Here is a 20,909-nt window from a genome sequence, read left to right on the forward strand (position 1 = left end):
CAGCGTGTGCGCGAACCTTGAAATTGTTTGGGAAGAGAACACGTGGCGATGATAGAGTCGTCGGAGTTATTGGTCCTAAATGGATTGAAAATGACAAAGATGCGATATCTCATTACCTCAACTGTTGAGTTAGAAAAAAAAAAAATCTATGTGAATTTGTGAATTCTATATGATGCACAATAAATTCTGTTGAAGCCTCAACACAAAAGCCTCGTATCTAAACACATAGAAAGAAGATTTGTGATTTATAATGTGTTGGACGGACCTAGTCTCATGAGTCATTGACGTTTTAGATGGTGAACTTCCATCAAATAACAAGTAAATCCATGTTAGACGCATGTAATATAGGCTCACCCCAGTTCAAGTTCCAACAAATCCTATGTATACGAAACAAGGTAATTGAGATACCATTTGTTGCGATTTCCATCAGTTATCATTGGTGTGAATGGATAGATTTTGGACAACAATTCCACGCCTCTTCCGGATGATGTGGCGCCGTTTAATTGAAATATTACGCCAAAACGTCACCCTATGGTGGCAGCCTCCGAAAGCAATGAAATTGAAAACCATTCAGAATATAAATAAACTAAATGACGCTTTTGTCCGTTTGGCTATCAGAAAAATAAATACGTATACTACATTTTCTTTGTTAGGTAAGACTTTTTAATAATTTTAGATCCAACGTGGTATTAGCGTAGATTCAGTCCTACCGGAAAGGGTTGACAAAAAAAAAATTGATTTCGGGTCGGATAATAACACGTGTTTATAAAATATTTACATATCCGAACTTTAATACAGATTGGATTTTGAACGTTTTTAATTGGCCATACTCGGATTGGTTTAAATCTAGACAAGTAAATCGGATAAGATTTCGGTGTTTAGACCTGGAGCTGGTTTCAAAACAGAAATTTTTTTGTGTTTGAACCCATATTTCAGACGTATAACTTATGTTCAAACTTTGTATAATTTAGATGAAATAAATTCAGTTATCCAGACCAAACGAAGTTTTACCACCCCTACTACTAGGCTCATGAACCAATTAGTCTTAATTATTATGTACGCGTAGCATCACAGTCCTAATTGATCCCAAATATAATGTTAAAAAATCATAATTATTTCCTAATGATGTCATCTACCATGTAGAGTAGTATTCTACCAATAATATATGATTGCTTAGCATGGTATAATTAAATTAATAATTGATTGATTAGTAATAACTTAAGCCATTGGCACATATAGAAATGCATGTTATGTGGTCTATAACCACAAGGTTAAACAAGGATGCAAGGACGAACCAAAAAGAAATGGAATAATTGATTAGAAAGCAAAGGTGGAGTGAGATGACCAAATTCTATATATGACTTTGCTTTTAATTATATGAAGGCATATAGTGGGGAATGAGTGGTAGACCACCCTAATCCAATTTGTTCATGATTGACCACACATGGGAAACTTTTTATGCATTCGCTATTCATACAGTGAAAGTCATGCTTTTTTGTATTCTTTACTTATTAAATAGGTTATGAGTTCCACCATCTCTGCCCATGTATGATGACTTGAGTTTAGGTTCATATCGAATGATTAATGAATAAACTCGAGTTTAATTCATATAGAATGTACAAAAAATAAATTTGTATAGTGTCGTTAGGTTAAAAAAATTACATGTGTTATGTTATCCCTAAAATGTTCTAAATTAATAGTACAAAAACTTGTTGCTAATCATAATGTCAAAAGAGAATGTGGTCTGCAAAATTCCTTATTTATGTGAAAAAATTTGTCACTAGCAAGTGCAAAATTTCTGCGAAAAAGGTTAATCGATTGGGAGCAACACTCTTATAGCCACGCGTTGGAGTTTTGACCCGATTTAGCGATTTATCATTTTGTTAGGTGAGAATTTTTTGTGCAAGTGGGTCTGACGATCCGAATTTAAATCCATATCAGATGTCGAAATGATAAATTTGTATAGTTTCGTTAGCGGTTAAGAAAAAAGAGTTGGATTTTAACTTAAAAAAATGGGCATGCTATCTTGTAAACTAGTTAATACAATATTTAACTAAAATTGAAACGGGTAGTTAAAACTTAAAGCGATCACCATGTATTTTCATTATGTGATTGAATTTTTCATTATGTGATTCATAATTCAATCACATAATTCATTGATATGGATATTGACTATATAAATGACACACTGTTAGTAAAAATCGAACTCAAAATTTTTCGCGTCCAGACCATTTGAACAAGAGAAATTTATCGCTAGACTATTTATAGTTGTATACGCTCTATAATTTTATTTATGTAATGAAAATATTATTCACAAAAAAAAAAGAGAAAAAGAAAAGAGTACCGTTGGGGCATCCGATGACGTGGCGGCTACCCAGATAACACATTCCAAACACGCTTTTGTAAAACTCTCCTCTCCCAAACATCAAACGCCAAACCAACCAAACCCCAAACCAAACTCTCTTCATCATCATCTCTCTTCTATCAACCCCCGAAGCAGTAGAAAAGCAGAGTCTTTTTCACTGCTTCCTTCATATTTCTCGGTTTCTGTAATAAATTTCTAACTTATTCAATCAAATCATTGATTCTCTCTATCGGAATTTCACCATCATCACCATCATCGGTGTATGTAAATATATATATTTGTAGTCAGTCGTCGTTATCGATTGTTGATGGAGTCGCCGGAGACGGGGAGGATGGCCGGGGGAATTGTGCTGGATTTTCCGGTGAGGGATTATACGGCACCGATATCGGCGACGCCGTTGAGAGTACCAAAAAGGCTGCGGGAAAGGCTCGTGACGGAGTGTAAGACGCCGAGTACTGTAGAAGAAATTGAGGCCAAGCTTCGGGACGCAGATCTTCGTAGAGAGGTTCCATCGAGTCTCACTCTCTCTATCTCTCTTGCAAATCTTTTCTTGTTTTCGTATTTTTCCCCCTAAATCAAACCTTTTGTTTTCCTGCGTTTGGTTGGTGAGAACTTGTTGGAAACGCTTTGTGTACCAAACATATTCTTTGCTAAAGTGATTAGCGTAGTTAAGGTATCTAATTTAGTTTACTTTCTTTGCAATTAAAATTAATGGAGAAAATTAGTCATAATTCGATTTCCTTTATTTTATTCTGTTTCCTTACACTTCATAAGTTATTTCTTGTTTCAATTCCAAATTTAACCACTATATTGATTCTGAAGAACAGACTTATTGGGTTTTGAGTTTTTCATTTGCAGTTTTCTTTTCGTTCACCAAAAATTAACTTAGGATATATCTTGTGTGCTGAATGTTTAAATGAACCGTGTTCTCTTGAAGAAACATCCATCTTGTGTTCTTTCTTTTTAATAATATGCTCATTTAAAGAATTTTCATTCTAATTTTAGTGTTATAGCCTCTTTTTTTTTTTTTTTCAATGTTATTTTTCAGTTTTACTTGTTCTTAAACGTGTTATTATATTGCTAGCTTTGATTTGTTTTAATCATTGGTTATTATTATTATTATTGGTACAGCAATTTTATAAGAAAGTGTCAAGCAAGGCGCGACCAAAGCCAAGAAGCCCTTCCCAGTCTTCATCTCATGAAGAAGATCTCGGACAGCGCCTTGAAGCAAAGCTCCAAGCTGCTGAGCAGAAAAGGTGAATCTTGATAGGCTTATTTTGTGCAAGAAAAGTTGAAGCTTTCTAATTCAAACACACACACACACATATTTTTTTGCATTGGTTAGGCACTGAGGCCTTTGATTAAGCTTGCGTGGAATGAGTTCCCTCCCCCTCATCACACTCAGTTGTCAAGTACTTTGACGCATGTTATGAATAACAAATTTATCCGACTTTAATGAATTGCCTTTTTACAAAAAGGATATAAATTGAATGGAAGTTGTAGTCTTAAGCATATTCTTGGTGGTCTTACAGGTTGAGTATTCTAGCAAAGGCTCAAAAGCGCTTAGCTAGGCTGGATGAGTTGCGGCAAGCAGCTAAAACAGGGGTTGAAATGCGTTTCGAGAGGGAACGTCAGAAGCTTGGCACAAAAGTAGAATCACGGGTCCAGCAGGCAGAGGCTAATAGAATGCTTATCGTCAAGGCGTATAGGCAAAGAAGAGCCACTCTAAAGGAGAGATCATCTCAGTCATTATTGCGAAGGGTTGCTCGGGAGAATAGATATAAGGAGCGTGTGCGCACTGCAATTCACCAGAAGCGTATGGCTGCGGAGAAAAAACGAATGGGATTGCTGGAAGCAGAGAAGAATAGAGCACATGCTAGGGTGTTGCAGGTGCAGCAAGTAGCCATGTCCATCTCTCACCAACGCGAGATTGAGAGGAGGAGGCTGAGGGACCAGTTGGAAGATCGACTTCAAAGGGTGTGAATGCTGTCTGAAGTTGAACACCTTTCATTTGTGTTCAATTTGTTTGTTCTATTTTTCTTGGTGGCCTTTATGTTATTCGTTATACTCTCTATTCACATACTAACTTTATGATAATTAGGCAAAGCGACATAGAGCAGAATATTTGAGGCAGAGAGGAAGGCAGCGAGGAAGGCAGCACAATTATGTTCGAGTAAACTGGAATAGGTTGCACAAGCAGCAGGCTGATCTACTTTCCAGAAAATTAGCAAGGTATATAACATACATGCCTTATCTGTATAGGAAAATGCTTTGCCCAACATCATCCGTCTTGTTATTGTGTACTATTGCTTGCTTTCGATGGATGTTCTAGTTCTGGGCAAAATTATTGTGCTTTTTAAGATCATGTAATAAAATTATGAAAAAGGTGACCATGTACCCTTTTATATTTCTATAGGTGCTGGAGACGTTTCCTTAGGACTAGGAAAACTACCTTAGACCTGGCAAAAGCTTATGATGCCTTGAACATAAATGAGAATCGTGTGAAGTCACTGCCTTTTGAGCAGCTTGCTCTACTGATTGAATCAACTGCTACTCTGCAAACTGTGAAATCACTGCTGGATAGGTTAGATAGCCGTTTTAAGCTTGCAAAGGCTTCTACCTCTACCAATCATCTGACTGGATTCGATGACATTGATCACCTTCTAAGAAGAGTTGCCACACCTAAAAAGAGGACTGCTACGAGGACTTCCTTGAGGGGCAGAGATCTAAAGAAAGCATCTTCAGTCAGGGAGGGAACCAAAGGTCCTGCTACGTTGTCAAGGTATCCGGTGAGAATAGTTCTTTGTGCTTATATGATATTGGGTCATCCAGATGCAGTTTTCAGTGGTCAAGGAGAGCGTGAAATTTCTTTATCCAAATCTGCAAAAGAATTTGTCCGAGAGTTTGAGTTGTTGTTAAAGATAATATTAGAGGGACCCATACAGAGTTTTGATGAGGAATCTGACACCACCACATCACAGAAACGTTGGACCTTCAGGTCTCAGCTTGCAACTTTTGACAGAGCGTGGTCTTCTTACTTAAATTGTTTTGTAGTGTGGAAAGTTAGGGATGCTCAGTCCTTGGAGGAGGATTTAGTTAGAGCAGCTTGCCAGCTTGAGCTCTCAATGATTCAAAAATGCAAGCTTACTGCAGAAGGGAATAATGATTCTCTTACACATGATTTGAAGGCCATCCAGAAGCAGGTTCTAACCTTAAATCTCTCATTGGTTTATCAAAGTGCCAGATAGTTGAATTCAATAAATTTTTTGTTTCCCAAAAAAGTTCACCAAAAAGCTGCTGCCGGCTGATTCAATTAACTGGAAGATGCAATTATTTTGATTGGTTTACATGCTGAAATTTGGTATTAGTTTTCATTTTCAAGTGTAGAAAGATGAACTCTTAATTTCCTATTGTAGTATGCCCAAGTTATTTGACAGCACTATTAGTGATTATTTTGAATGCTGTTTTGATTCAGGTTACAGAAGATCAAAAACTTATTAGGGAGAAGGTAAAGCACCTGAGTGGAGATGCTGGGATTGAGCGTATGGAATGTGCTTTATCAGAGACACGATCTAAATACTTTGAGGCGAAGGAAAATGGAAGTCCTGTAGGGTCACCAATATTGTCCTCTTTGTATCCAGGCTCACCTAGTACTAGTATTCCTGCTGGCATGTCTTCTGCTTCTTCCTCAGACAGACAAAGTAATGTGATTGTGGGCACTGAGAAGCCAAGCCGTGTTGTTTGCTCCTTGTTTAGGGAAGATAATTCATCATCATCTGAGAATTTTGGTTCTTTCTCACCAAGGAACAGCTACTTAGACAGTCAGCTGTATGCTGAGAATGAAGTAATTGTTAATGAATTTCTACACGACCAGCGCCGAGCTGTTTTGGATGGTGTCAATGATTCTCATGAAGATCAAAACGGTATAAAGGTTAGTATTCGTCTTCTTGTTATGATTCAAAAAACCAACCACCGTGGCTGTTAAACATAATTTTCTTTTGCGCTTCTTGATTTTCAGCCAATAGATTCGAGTTTTCATTTTATTTCATTGTTTTTCTTTTCTTTCTCAGCTTAGGCAGTTGTTGTGATTATAAGTTACTGGTTTCTCTGATTTAATGGTGTGTTTTCTTTATTTCATCAATCCTTTTTAGTCGAAGATCAGAGAGACAATGGAGAAGGCTTTCTGGGATGGCATCATAGAATCCATGAAGCAGGATAAACCCAACTATGACCGGGTTGTTCAACTCATGAGGGAGGTAAGGGATGAAATTTGCGAGATGGCGCCCCAGAGCTGGAAACAAGATATTGTTGAAGCTATTGATTTAGAAGTTCTTTCCCAGGTAGCAGTGATTACCAGTTTACCCTTTCTCGCAGCTTTTTATATTCTTTTATATTATTTATTTTTCCTTTCCTAGCAACTATTGAGAGAACCCTTTGTTTTTATTTCTCTCCATTAAGATTCTTAAATCAGGTAACTTGGACATCCATTACCTTGGAAAGATTCTAGAGTATGCGATGACCACTCTGCAGAAGCTTTCCTCTCCAGCCAGTGATGATGAAATGAAGGCTACTCAACAGAATTTGTTGAAGGAGTTAACTGAAATCTGTCAAGACAGTGATGGGTCAAAGTTTTCTCTTGTCACTGCAATGATCAAGGGTTTGCGCTTTGTCCTGGAGCAGATTCAGGTTTATTTATCTTTCTTATCCGAACCGTGATAACATTTTATCTTGAATAGCTTTTGGTCATGAATATATTTGCATTTTGGCATGAGTTTCTAATGGGACGACCAGGGTTGCAACTGATATTAAGGTTGCATGTTGTGCCCTTACATGCCTTTTTCTCCCCGTGAATGAGTGTATCCTCACATGCTTTCAAGTGGAATTTTATGTGTGAGAAATATATTTTTGGCGATAGTGTGTAACTTTTTTGTTTTCTTTTTTTTTTTAATTCGTGTGACAGACATTAAAGAGAGAGATAAGCAAAGCACGGATAAGAATGATGGTGCCTTTGTTGAAGGGGCCAGCTGGTTTTGATTATCTCAGAGAAGCTTTTGCCAACTGTTATGGATCTCCTGATGATGCCCGCACATCTCTGCCGATGACATTGCAGTGGCTTTCATCTGTGTGGCCTTGTAAAGATCAGGAGTGGATAGAACACTCGAATTTTCTCTCACCTTTGCTTCGACCCAACAGTTCATCTCAGGGTTTTGTTCCTTCGACCATCCTTAGAACAGGAGGAAACTTTATGGTTAAGACGAACCAAAGTGAAATGGATACTTTTGTGTCTGCTACTGGAAATGCTCCAGGTTTGATACTTCTATGGATTTTTTATTGGTCTTTTTCACCTCCTTTTGCTTAACATGCATCGCTTGGTCTTTTAAATCCTTATACCAGGCCATCAACTACCAGAATGCAGTGGAGAAAGAGTTGATTTGTTGGTGAGACTTGGTTTGTTGAAGCTGGTGAGCGGGATTGATGGTCTGATGCAAGAAGTTCTGCCTGAAACTCTCAAACTTAATTTTGCTAGATTGAGAGCAGCTCAGGCTCAGATGCAAAAGAATATTGTAATTTCTACCAGGCAAGAGCAACCCCCCTCTTCCTTCTCCTTTCCCTTCCTTAGGTTGAAGTTGTAGGAACGCTAATATCTGAGTTTGTCTGCAGCTCGGTTTGTCGCTAACTGTAACTATATTTGTACAGCATTCTTGTTTGTCAACAAACGCTTCTGACCGAGCAAGTAGTTTCCAACGCAACAGACATGGGAAGCATTCTCTCGAAGTGCACTGAACAAGTTGTAGAGCTCTTAGATCGCAATGAGGATGTAAGCATTGAAGAAATTGTTGAAGCTATGAGTGGGTTCACGAAAAATTTCGAGGTGATAGATTCAGAAAAGCTTCAAACGAGGAAACTAGTCATGACGAGGATGTTAGCGAAGAGCTTGCAAACTGGGGATCCTGTGTTTGAGAAGGTGTCCCGCGCAGTTTATCTGGCTGCAAGGGGAGTTGTCCTTGGTGGTAATGGCCCTAAAGGTAAAAAATTAGCTGAGATGGCGTTGCGGCAGGTCGGAGCTGTTGCCCTGACTGAAAGGGTGGTGGAAGTCGCTGAAGTGGTGGGTGTGGCGGCATCTGTATCTGTTTGTGTTCATGGGGCCTGGTACCGGAAGCTGAGTGAAAGCTTGTGATGGACTTTGTGTGCATTTGTTAAATAGCAAACTAATAAGACACAGTTGTACATAGTAGGTGTGTGTAAAGGTCTGTAATGTGGTGTGTGTAGGTGGAATAATGTCATGTATCTTGTACAATTCTTTGCAAACAGACGAGATGTAAATAACATTTGAACTGTATTGGTGGAAGGTCCTTCGTCCGGATTGATACCCCTATTTGTATGTTCTGTACAGAAATTTCAGAGTCCACGGACCGAGTTCCAAAACATAGGGTCATGGACTCATGGTCAGAATCAGCTTAATTTGTGAATCTATCAAATCGTATGGACTCAGGAGGTTCTGAGTTCGATTCTTATTGTGAGTAATAGTCATGTGGCATCTTGTTGGGTTTTGACATTACGTCTCTTATCATCAAATGAAAAATTTTTGTTCTTGCGGAACTGATTGTCTGTTCTATCGAATGTCAAAATCAAATCCTATGAACTTGGGAGGTTTTGGTGAATCTCTCTGGATCAAAGTATTAAATTGTATGGACTAGTGAAGCTCTAAGTTCGATTCTTATTGTAAGTAATAGTCTTGCGACCATGTGTTGGGTTTTGGTTTAACTTCTTTTATCGTCAAATGAGAAATTTTTGTACACGCGAAACTGATGGTTTGTCCTATCGAGTGTCGAAATGAAACTTTGTATGATGCCGTTTTTTGTAAATAAAAAAATAAAGAAAAATCATGGCCATAGACTTTTAAGGATAGACTCCAGTGCAGAAATGAGGCCGGCCCATTTGACAGCCGTGGCCCATTAGGCTAATCCGTGCGAAAGCCAATCGAGCTTCAGGTCGTCTACTTTCCACTTTCTTTTGAAAGACTTTACGGTGAACTTGCGAATCGCGCGCGAACCTTGCGTGGTCGGCACAAAGCGCGCGTTCTGCTCTGCTACCGGAGAATTGTACATCGGAGAAACAGAGCAAGAGTCAAACCCACAACTCTAGTTCTTGAGACTGTCTTGTTTTCATTACAAGACAACGATAATTGATCCAAAAACAGCCAAATTGATGCCTAATAAACATCTGTTTTGATATTAATACTAATATTTGATATTTGAGTACATAACTTCACTAGTGTTTCAAACAACATCCCTGTTAAAACTGAAACTAATTCAACAACTGACACGATACATGGTGATCGGATTTATTTCTCCGGAACAGTACTCCAATAAAGCTGACCCATTAGTCTCAATCTCCTCTTAGCTTCAATCTTGTATACAAACCCACCTTCGCCGTCTCCCTCTCGTCGAAATACGACCTTGTCCCCGACTCTGAGATTTCTCTGGCGAACATAGTTGACCCAGCCCTTTGAGAAAACTGGTTTCTTGTAGCCTCTCTTCCTAGTTGTGCAGTAGAAGGTGTGAACATAACCCATCTGGTGATCCTTTACCTTCAATTCCACAGCATAAGCTTCTTGATCGAGTACTGAACCGGTAAAATAGGCTAAGCATCTAGTGGGGATTGATAGTCTTTTGTTAGTATCTGTTTCAGAAAGGATTTTCTCAAATAGTACCCCCATTTCCGATTGAATTTGATATTGATATCGATAACGATAACAAACACTCTGTTTGGAATATTGGTTTCAGGCTTGCAGAGTTGTCCAGTATTTATAAGAGCATCCACAATGGTGTTACTTGTGCACACACTCCAAATTTCACTAAATTATATTCTCTCTCTTCTTATTTCTCTTAGGTGGCACAATTTAATTGGGTGATTGGGTCCCACAATCTACACTATTCATCAACACTCCATACATTTCAACACTCTATATTCATTTTCTTTATTTTCTCTCTCTTCTTTTTCATCATCTCTCTCTTATTTTTCATCACCTCTCTCTTCCTTTTTATCTTCTCTCTCTTTCTTTCCATCATCTCTCTCTTACTTTTCATCACATCTCTCTTTCTTTTTCATCACCTCTCTCTTCACTATTCATCAATTATCATACACTTCAAAGATCAAGTATGAACTAATTTTTCAAGTGTCATTTTTTATCACAAGTGTGCATGTAGTGCTTAACTTATCAAGAAAGTATCATCTCAAGTACCCATTGTGAACATCTAGCGCTTAATTTATCAAGAAAGTATCATCTCAAGCACTTCAAAATCATCCCATTGTGGATGCTCTAAACTCTGTTTTTACAAGAAAAAAGGTTTTCTTTTGGGGGCGGGGGGTGTCTGAAGAAATCGACCGACTTTCGAAACATTCCAACTGTTCTCGCTTGCATCCGGTGTAGCATTCGCGCGTCTGGGGTTTATTTATTGAATAATGTTTCGTTATATGCTTTAAGGGTTCAAGGAATCATGTATGAGGTTAACAACTCGTCGTTATCGGAATTTGACCACATTAATTCTTAGTGCAAGTGGGAGGTCGTGAGCTCAAGCCTCATAGGTATTTTTCATTATCCCAGTTTGAATGATAGATCATTCCTCATCCCAACGTATGCGAATGTCACCCGGGTTATCTTCCTGTATTGAGTCTCGGACCAGGTCTCAATTGGTCTAATGGGGTTGTAGGATCTTTCATGTATTCTAGAATCAATTGTCTATGGACAGTTGAGTGGGTTCCATATAAAAAAAATAATCATGTTTGAGGTCGTTTTCTTGGGCAAGACTTTTGTGGTTTTCTCGGGTGATGTCGTGAGAGATTCTCAGGAAGAAACGCACGTACTCGCTATACTCATTCACTCTATGAACCGACTTTGGTTTTTTTAAATATTAAAAAGAAATTCAGCAATATCGTCCCCTTACAAGAAAGATTGAAATCAAAAGGTTCACTTGGTCTCGTTTAGCTGCTCCTAGGTGGATGAATCTCTCCATATGCAAATTTGTTTGTGTTTGATTTTTCACATTAACACTCTATGAGGAATACCCATCATGAGTAATACTTTTGTGGTTGCGTGCTGGACTATAACTCAATTTACTCTGTCTATAGAAAATTTATGCGTAAACCAGCTTGATTTTAAGTTCATATCGACTGTTGAAAGGTAATATCAAGAAATACGTACTCTACGTCAAGTACCAGTGAGATGAAACAACACTCATAGTCATATACCAAAAATTAACATCACACACTCTCTTACAACAACACCCCTAACAAAACAGAACACTCGTAGCTATAGTGATTCATCAAACACTACAAATACAACTAAAAAACAGTTACACAACCGCCGCCGCCGCCGCCGAGGATTTTAGGCATCAGACACATTACACCACACTTGTGGACCCAAGATTGTGATTCTTCTCTTGGCCTCAATCTTGTACACAACACCACCATCTTCGTCTCCCGATGGTTGGAAAACGATCTTGTCGCCGGCTCTGAGCTTCTTCCGGCGAACGTATTCGCGCCATCCCTTGGTGAAAACAGGTTTCTTGTAGCCTTTCTTCCTGGTGGTGCAGCAGAAGGTCATCAACTGCCCCTTGTCGTCCTTCACCTTCAAGCCTACAGCATGAGTTCCTTCAATTCGACCTTTAAAATGGGCAAAACATCTGGTAGGGATGGATAATCTCTTCTCAACATCTGTGGAGGTCAGAGTTTTTTCGAAGAACGCCATTTTTGAGAAAGCTTGATAGTAAGGTTTCAAGGCTAACATTATATATAGACCAACCGCGTCGTCTTACTCTTACAAGAAACGTTATTGCATTGGACGAGATTGCACTCTCGGTCGTTCGACCGGCTTGAGGTTATTTTATTTTTGAGATATTGAAAATGTGTAAATTAATGTCAGTGTAACATTCTTACGTGCGATTTTTCATGTAATATCGCTAGAGAGTTTTAAAAGAAAGTGAGGTTTAGTTGTGTTGGTACACTTGATAGACAGACCAAAAATTCAACTATCGTGTAGCTTTTTTTTTTGATAGATAAGCCGGAGCGGGGATTCAAATTTGGGTACCACTCAATTCAAGTATATGTCTTAATCAACTCAACTAATCAACTCGACCGCGGGTTTGTTGTTGCCATGGATTGTAGCCACTACTCCTAGAGAACACATTAATCCAGGGGCATTGGGTTCTAAGAAATATCAGAAATCTCATTTTTAGAAGGAGCTGACAAAGCTGGCACACTCATTTGATAATCCCTGGCTGGCCATATGACAATGCTTGTTGTCCTTAGTCCTTACTCATCAATGTTTGCTCGGTAACAAGGTTTCAATGGATTTTGGTAATTACTACGATAATTAGTCAAAGTAAAGGTAAAAAAACAATTACAACATCTATTGTTGATTTTTTTTAGAAGCCATTTTCTATATTATTATTAATATAATAACGGATTTTCAACAATATTATGTGGGATAATGTCTGGGTGGGTACATATTACACGTCCCTGACCTCGCCATCCCTGATCCCGCCCGCTGTGAGACTTGTTCCACTTTTTTAATAATGGACTCAAATTTTTGATAAGTTGGATCACCCACTACTTTAATTCATACACAAAGGCCAAACCAAGATTTTCTAGTTGGTACAAAGGGGTAGATAATTTAAGCACATATCAAAGAGCTGAACAATACCTGGTTAATTGATTGAACTCACAGCATCATCATCCATTTGCAACTCAAATGGAATCTCTATATCCTTGACTCCACCTGACAGCAATAGCACTTCTAACTAGATGAACTCCATCGCTCCATTCAATTGAACCATAACTCGATGTCCTGATATCAAACCACCCCAACCCCACACTTGAGAATGTGATCTCATAGGAGATTGATTGGTTTTCTGCACTGAACACAAGCTTGCTCGGAGAAACATGGACGTCGACATTTTCAGGGGCATTCACCTTAACATCATAGACTGCATCAACTGAACTCCCTACATTTTTCACTGCTCTCTTGTATTTAACAATACCACTGTTGGACTTGAAAACCACAGCAAATGATGGGTAATTAAGATACCCCGGATTTTCCAAACTTTGTGCACATACATCTGAACTAGCAGGCTGTCTTACAAATACAGCAATTCGATCAGCATCGTATCCGATAGAGCAAAGGAATGCAACATAGTCATTAGTATCAATGTCATACACCAACCCTGGATTCAAAGCTCTGTTGGGATCTACATGCCCTGCTCCATGAATAAAGGGCGTTGATTCATCGCCACTAGCAAGATCTATGATATTCTTCCCTGAATTATCAAGATTGAATGCAGTTGTCATTAACGCAGACTTCACTGCAGCTGGTGACCAGTTCGGATATGCCTTTCGAAGCAAACCTGCAATGCCACTAGCGTGCGGGCAAGACATTGAAGTACCGGAAATTATATTGAAGTCAACTCTCCTTGGATCAATGTCCAAATCTGTTGGTGCACTAGCTCCAGTCCAACCAGCCAAGATGTTAACGCCGGGAGCAATAATGTCCGGCTTAAGAATCTCTGGTGTTATATGGTTTGGACCACGGCTTGAAAATGCTGCCACCTTTGGAGCTGGTGGTGAAGTTCCAATTACAGTTCCACGAAACAAAATTGTTGCTGTAGGATATTGAGCTAACTTAACGTACTCTTTAATTTGATCTCCGGCGATTTGACCCACCATGGTCGTCGGCACAAGATGGGAATCCGCAAGCAGCTCTTCTCCACTATCTTCTGTGTTGGCTAGTATCATCCCAAGTCCACCGGCAAGCTTCACTGCACTTCCCTTCTCAACTCTCGCGTTCCCTCCTCGATCACACACCACAATCTTTCCTTGAACTTTAGACTGACTAAGGCTTCCCGTGTAACAATATCTACTCCCACAATCGCCGGCATAAACTACGGGAAGTTTGGAATTAGGGAGAGGATCACCAGAATACAAGGACACACCACCAAACACCTTTCCGTTGCCAAGTACTACATCAGCTGGAAATTCTCGATCGATCGTGGAAGCACCAACTGTTAAAATCCATGGAGCAATGTTAACAGCTGTTTGTGGACCGGGCCCGGAGTTCCCCGCTGAACATGACACAACTACACCATGCTGGACAGCACCAAAAGCACCAATGGCGATCGAATCTTGATCATATGGAGAAGCGTAGCTAGAACCAACAGATAAAGAAATAACATCGACACCATCGGCAACCGCTTGATCCATAGCTGCAAGAATATCAGAATCAAAACAACCTAAGCTCCAGCATATTTTGTATGCTGCAATTCGGGCTCTGGAAGCCATTCCCCGAGCTACTCCTTGGGCATATTCAAAGAGACTTGCGTTATAAACGGCAGAACCAGCTGCAGTAGACGCAGTGTGCGTGCCATGACCTTCCGTATCTCTCGGCGATTTTGACTCCTTTGATTCATCAATCGGTCTTCTCATATAAGATTCATAGCCCTTATAAAACGCTCTTGCTCCTATTATCTTCCCGTTGCAAGCGGAAGCCGGAAAATCAGAGGATGTTTCGCAAACACCTTTCCATGTATCAGGAACAGCTGACAAACCTAAATCAGAAAAACTCCGGCGTTCAGGCCAAATTCCGGTATCGAGAACTCCAATTATCACTCCATCGCCATAATTGGAGTTCTGCCAGAGACCGTAATTATCGGTAAGCCCTAAAAAGTGAGGTGTGCGAGTGGTATGGATCTGGCGAATCTGGTCCGGTTGGACTGAGATGATGCCAGGGATCTGACGGAGTTTCGCCACCTGGACGCCGGTCAGCTGAGCAGAGAAGCCATTAAGGGCACGGTCGTAGGTATAGACGATCTTGGCAGGGTGAGGTCGGGGAGGTAGGGAGTGGATGATGGAGGTATACCAGTGGTGGTGTGAGGAGAAGAAGGCAGGCTTGTGTGATCTTGACACGTGGACAATGAATGTTCGTGGATGGTCTGATGATGGGTCTGAGAGTGTTGGAGATGTCAACGAAAGGAAGAGGAAGATGACGGAGAAAACAGAGGGGACTGCCATAACTTGTTTGGTTCCTGAGAAACTGGCTGGGAAAATGTCTGTGACTGGACGATATGTTGTTATAGATTCAGATTCAGATTCAGATTCAGATTCCGATCGGTGAGGATGGTGTCCTAACACCGTATTCGTCCACGTCATCCGACGAGTGTGATTACGTGAATACCCCTGGGTTTGACTCCATTATTTCGTGAAACGTGGAGAGTTATTATTGGCCATGCTTGACGAGCGAATCTTTTTTTTTGCTTATATTAGGGTAGGTCTTATAGGATTGCGTGTGGGTTTTGTGTTTAGAACGGGCTCATTACAATATGCTTCGTGGTCCATGCAGGCATGCGCTGACTGGGTCATGGCTATCAGGACTCAGGAGGTCCAAATGAATTTATGAGATTAGCCGCCTATTTGGTGCAGTAGAAAGAGTGAACTTATCAGTCCAGTCCATTTTGATCACAATCTAAAAACAAGGTTTAAGTTAAACATACAGTTGAAGGCTGATAACCCAAATTACAAATTGCAAAATACTCTGATAAATCTCATAAAACAGTCGGTCTAAAATGAAAACCACAATCAAACCCGCAGGCTGATATTAGGAACGTTGAGACACACACAGATTCTTCCTTACTTCTCCTATGCCTTGTTGGTCTTCAGTCTCGCTCGCTTATGGCAGTCAAGTGCTCATCGATTTCATCAGTTGACAACACTCTGAACACTGGGTTCTCTTTCCTTACAACTCCAACCTGTATGAATAATCATTAACAGCATCATCAACGGTTAACAAAGCCTTTTTTTTTTTCCAAAGTACGAATAACTATTAAAAAAATTCTCCTATAAGATAAGCAGCAGCATAAAAGCAAGCAAATGATAATTTCGGTAATTCAGCTATACAATTGAAAACCCTAAACCCAGCTATATAATATGGCCATTGCCCTACTAAACGGAGTAAAATTAAAGAGTAGAAAACAATATGAAGTACTGCATTTTTGCTCTACCATCACAATAACATATTGATAGCCCCTCAAGCTTATATATTATGATTATGTACCTCAATCTCAGTGGCCTTAAAATCTTCTTGAAGAACTGACTGTAAGGCAGAAATTGCTGTCTACAAAAGATAAATGCAGCAGAGTTAAGCCACAGAAAAAGAGTCATGCGTAACATAAAAATATCAAGTTTTAATCCATGCTTTGAAGCAACCACAAATATCAAGCTAACAGTTCACCAAGATTTGGGAGAAGAGGCAATCTATATTGCTAGCTTGTAGCAAACGCCCAACAAAGTTTTCTTATAAAAGTTCTCTGGACAAAAATATTGGCTTCGAAATCCTGTTTGCATGAAGTAGTAACTAATGTTGTCATAAAGAAAATCAGAAATAGTTAGAAGAGGTTTGTAATTGGTTATTGGTCAATGAGAACCCAGAACCAGCCAGTCAAGCCATATATTTAATTCACGACTCAAAAGGGGAAAAAAAGAGAAGAGAATGTATCAAGGCACCAAGGGCATCCCTTGCAAATATCAAGCGGAAGAAGAACTAAAAGATAAGGACTCACTGACATTATTATCTACATTCACATGATAATTTTTCCAGAAGCACGGTAAATCCAATAAGTAATCGATTTACCCCCTCAAATCTCTTTTGTTTCCGTCACAGTTTACTAAAGATCATTGGAAAAAAGAATCCAGCCTCTAAATCTCAAATATCAAACAAACTACAATTTCATCACAGTTTTCCATTCACAAGAGAGACACAGGTGAAATTCGATAGCAAATATGTTCTTAAGTATAAAGCCTAGCAAATAACTACTTCAAACAGACATTGTTAGAAGCTCTAATTAAGTCAAAGTAAACATAACTGTAGAAAGTCTCGCAAAAAAAGCTACATTACTAACGTATGTACATTATGCTTTGGCAAACAGGCATATTATAGACCATGTTGCTAAGGTCATGTGTGTCCTTCAATCAGAGATGAAAAAAAAAAAACAAAAAACATGGCATTTCTGAAACACAATTTGACTCCTAAGAATGGATGCCAAGAAAAATGTCTATATTAACAGGTGTGACAATTTCGCACATCCATTCTGTGGTAAGAAAATAACAATCGTGCGAAAGAGAAATAACATGTACCTGCACTGTCTCCTCATAAGAAAATGCCGGATCATTCTTCATCTTCTTCTCTAAGAAGTTAATTGCTTCTTGCTCTTTCACACCAGCACTAGTCGCCTAAAGCATAGTATAAATCTCAGATAAATACAACAATTCAACAGAAAAATATTATGCTATGCAACCAAAAAAAGCCAATTTTGATGGGGAGTACGCAATGCTGCCATGATAAAGCAACATACCTTGTGGCCAAAGAAATGGCCAGCTGGATCACACTTATAAAGCCGAGCCCCTTCTTCATCATCAATACCCAATACCATGGCAACTGGAAACGACAAGTATGACAAATTGAGAAGAAGTGACGAAATCAGAAAAAAAAAAAATGCATTGATGTGGAGCTTGGGCAAGAGTCTTTCACAACTGTGAAAAAGACCAAAACCTTACCAACTCCAAGAGGTCTCATATAAGCATGTTGAGTATAGACTTGTGACTTGTCAGCAATCCTGCATATACAATGATTTCGGCAAATTAAATTAATTAGGTGAGATCAAAATTTAAATAAACTGAAGCAATGATCTTTGAAAAACTGCAGTACACAACTTACTAAAAAATGCATATGCCATTTTGTGAACTGCTAATTAATATCAACATAATTAAGCGGGCTATATGCGATTCGCATTATTTCGCCACACCAGCAAGAAACCTCAATCCTAAAATCTCAATCAAAGAGTGAACATGTGGCTCAATGATGAGTTGCTTCATTTGAAATTTAGAGGACACAAGTTCAAGTAACAGAAATAGCCCCTCCGCTTACACCAACAAGAAACCTCAATCCTAAAATCTCAATCAAAGAGTGAACGTTCGGCTCAATGATGAGTTGCTTCATTGAAATTTAGAGGACACAGGTTCAAGTATCAGAAATAGCCCCTCCGCTTACAAGGGAAAGTTTACATATGAATTTCTCCTACCATGCATCAACTGTGGGAGGCTTACACACAATAGTTGTTCACTTTTTACATAAATCTCAATCAAAGCTACATTGAACCTGCCACATGGAGTTTCTTTGTCACTTATTCCATAATCTTGTGTTAACACTTAACAGACATGGCAAGCAACTTACTAACCGCCTTCTACACGGCACCATTTCATAAAAGTTAAGCACACAACCTTAAGAAAGGATTGGACCATATTTTTATGTTCTTCTAGTTTGTTCAACAATCAAGTTATATGGGAAAATGGATGCTTTAATATCTCCTACTCAAAAAACGTCGTGGGAACTGGTTTAGCAGTTGATCCATGTGAAAATTGAAATAATGTTGCACATTAACATGACCTACAGGAGGACATGGAAGACAAAAAATACCATCTAGCCAATACATCCACAGGCATCTCATATCCATATTTGAATCGAAACTCAGCTGCTTCATTCCTTGCCTGTTGAACCAAGGTCCTTGCGTCAGCTGGAAAATGGCATGCAAAAGACACTTTAGTTCACTCATCTAAAAACTAAACAACTTTACGCCGTTACATGTTATGCACTCAATGAAAAATTGCAACTTTACATAACCACCAGGATGACCTGACTATGAAGCAATAATAAAAAACAGTAAACAGGTTGAAAATATGGGTGGGTTTCCAGGCAAGAGAGTAACACGTGTATGATTATTAACAAATGGTAGTAGAGATAACCCAGTGAGCTTCCAATATGAATCGTCGCCATTTTAAAAAAATTTATTGGCTTTCCTTGAATTAAAACAGTATTGAGCATGCTCAAACCTCATGTAATCACAATTCCCGTCTCCTCTACATTAGTTATATCTTTTGATTTAATCCAATGAGGGACAATTACCACACAAAGACTATAGGAATTAGGAAATACCCTTAAAAAAAAACTACCCCATAACAAAATCTAAATAATGCATATATAAAAATACGAAAAGCTAGATTGCAGAGGAATAAAAAGTCAAAAGGGCATAAGAAAAAACCTGTGAGGCCAGTGGCTAGTAACCCAAGGAACTTTGTAATGGGGAAAAGATGTGTGACACTTGTCTGATCCAAAAGCTTGTCCTGCATCAAATTTTGGCATTTTTGAAGTCCACAAGAGTTTAAAGCGGCAAGTTATGCAAAACGTTAGCATGCATAATCAACTAGGCACTTACTGGGACCTTCCTTTGCGTCACAACGCATACAGAGTCCTTTCCTCGTACACCAATAGAGGTGATCCCAGACGCCTTGACAGCCTTAAAAGCATATTCTACAGGTTCAAGGAGAAAACAGACTTGTTAGATTTAAGCCAGAAAAGAAGTATATACGCTGCATTGCAACAAAATGAAATAATGTATTTTTATGATCCCTCTCCCAAAAAGTTTCCGGCAAGGCCAGATCTCCTGCAGCTAATCAAATCATTAGATATTAAGATTTCTTCTTTTGATGACCATAAGCAAGTTGAAAGAACCAAAGTACTTATTAGAACCAGAAGAAGATAATTTGTTCGGAATAAGCATCAACAGTATTGAATAATATGGCTTGGATATGGGAGAACTGGAAGGTCCATGCAATTCCTAATTGACATTAGGATTTGACACTTCTTCTCATTTCCCAAAAAAATTTCGCAAACAATCAAAGATTAAGCCTACATCACCAAAGCAAGGACTAATATTGCTGCCCCAAAATACCGTTAGAACCAGTTCTAATCTCTTTTTCAATTCGTAACCATCTTTCCACTACTTTCTCGGAATCCAAAAAAAGGGGCCAAGTTAGATCGAGGGACACAGTTACAAAACTTCAAGGTTAAATTCCCTGGCTGAGAACCCATATAATCTAATCGTGCCCGATATACAACTAGTAGTTAAAATTTCATAAAAGAATTCGACATCATGTAAATAACAACTCCGATTGCTCCCGGAAAAAGTAAACAAATCAAACAAATCTACTAAGCAACCAGTCTTTTCGAGCTATAGCAGCAGCATCAGAAACAAAACGACAACAATTATTACAAAATGGAACTTCATAAGCGATGACATACCGACTTGAAAGAGGCGACCCTCGGGCGAAAAGATGGTGATGTGACGATCGTATCCTCCTCCGCTTCCTCTGCTCATCCTCGCAACTCGCCTTGAATCTCCGCTTCTCTTCTTCTAATTATAACGAAAAAGTAAAACAATGGAGATCGTATCTGCGAGCGATTCTGAGATTGATGTGTGCACAGAGATGAAAGTAGTAGAAGTCTTGCTCCAGAGTCCAGAGGAACGGATCAAATACAGAAGGGGAGGCTTTGTTCCCAAGAAATCAGAGTTCTACGATGGGCCATATCGGGCTACGTAAAAAGGCTTTGGGCTTTTTGATTCGACCCTAATCTAGTATGGGCTGGGCCGATCCAAGACAA

General features: G+C 39.1%; 3 protein-coding genes across 3 annotated transcripts; 1 reads left to right on the top strand and 2 right to left on the bottom strand.

Annotated features, from left to right (window-relative positions):
• The first annotated feature begins 2,418 nt into the window (after positions 1–2,418).
• LOC120003846 lies at positions 2,419–8,791 on the top strand. The gene is made up of 11 exons (XM_038852972.1): positions 2,419–2,870; positions 3,497–3,621; positions 3,898–4,342; positions 4,467–4,597; positions 4,782–5,568; positions 5,841–6,296; positions 6,517–6,705; positions 6,824–7,051; positions 7,326–7,671; positions 7,760–7,943; positions 8,063–8,791. Exons 1-11 carry the CDS (start codon positions 2,673–2,675, stop codon positions 8,541–8,543), a joined length of 3,570 nt encoding a protein of 1,189 aa, XP_038708900.1. The 5' UTR covers positions 2,419–2,672; the 3' UTR covers positions 8,544–8,791.
• Positions 8,792–12,786: 3,995 nt separating this feature from the next.
• Positions 12,787–15,486, bottom strand: LOC120004006 (subtilisin-like protease SBT1.4). Its single transcript, XM_038853201.1, has one exon. It carries the CDS (start codon positions 15,428–15,430, stop codon positions 13,115–13,117), a length of 2,316 nt encoding a protein of 771 aa, XP_038709129.1. The 5' UTR covers positions 15,431–15,486; the 3' UTR covers positions 12,787–13,114.
• Positions 15,487–15,833: 347 nt separating this feature from the next.
• On the bottom strand, positions 15,834–20,771 carry LOC120004286 (proteasome subunit alpha type-6-like). Its single transcript, XM_038853587.1, has 9 exons — positions 20,550–20,771; positions 19,684–19,778; positions 19,510–19,591; positions 18,888–18,984; positions 17,969–18,027; positions 17,767–17,849; positions 17,549–17,644; positions 16,470–16,529; positions 15,834–16,164 (listed from the first exon to the last, which is right to left on the bottom strand). Exons 1-9 carry the CDS (start codon positions 20,623–20,625, stop codon positions 16,072–16,074), a joined length of 741 nt encoding a protein of 246 aa, XP_038709515.1. The 5' UTR covers positions 20,626–20,771; the 3' UTR covers positions 15,834–16,071.
• Between the last annotated feature and the right edge of the window lie 138 nt (positions 20,772–20,909).

This window comes from Tripterygium wilfordii, chromosome 8 (genome assembly GCF_013401445.1).
Source record: "Tripterygium wilfordii isolate XIE 37 chromosome 8, ASM1340144v1, whole genome shotgun sequence".
In the NCBI taxonomy this organism is placed as follows: domain Eukaryota; kingdom Viridiplantae; phylum Streptophyta; class Magnoliopsida; order Celastrales; family Celastraceae; genus Tripterygium; species Tripterygium wilfordii.

Coding starts and splice junctions, on each gene's coding strand:
- LOC120004286 (XM_038853587.1), bottom strand. CDS start 20,625: ATGAGCAGAGGAAGCGGAGGAGGATACGATCGTCACATCACCATCTTT. Junction 18,028..18,887: donor GTGGATGTATTGGCTAGATG/GTATTTTTTGTC, acceptor TTGTATATGCAG/GATTGCTGACAAGTCACAAG. Junction 17,850..17,968: donor TATGAGACCTCTTGGAGTTG/GTAAGGTTTTGG, acceptor TGTCGTTTCCAG/TTGCCATGGTATTGGGTATT.
- LOC120004006 (XM_038853201.1), bottom strand. CDS start 15,430: ATGGCAGTCCCCTCTGTTTTCTCCGTCATCTTCCTCTTCCTTTCGTTG.
- LOC120003846 (XM_038852972.1), top strand. CDS start 2,673: ATGGAGTCGCCGGAGACGGGGAGGATGGCCGGGGGAATTGTGCTGGAT. Junction 7,052..7,325: donor TTGTCCTGGAGCAGATTCAG/GTTTATTTATCT, acceptor TTCGTGTGACAG/ACATTAAAGAGAGAGATAAG. Junction 7,672..7,759: donor TGCTACTGGAAATGCTCCAG/GTTTGATACTTC, acceptor TCCTTATACCAG/GCCATCAACTACCAGAATGC.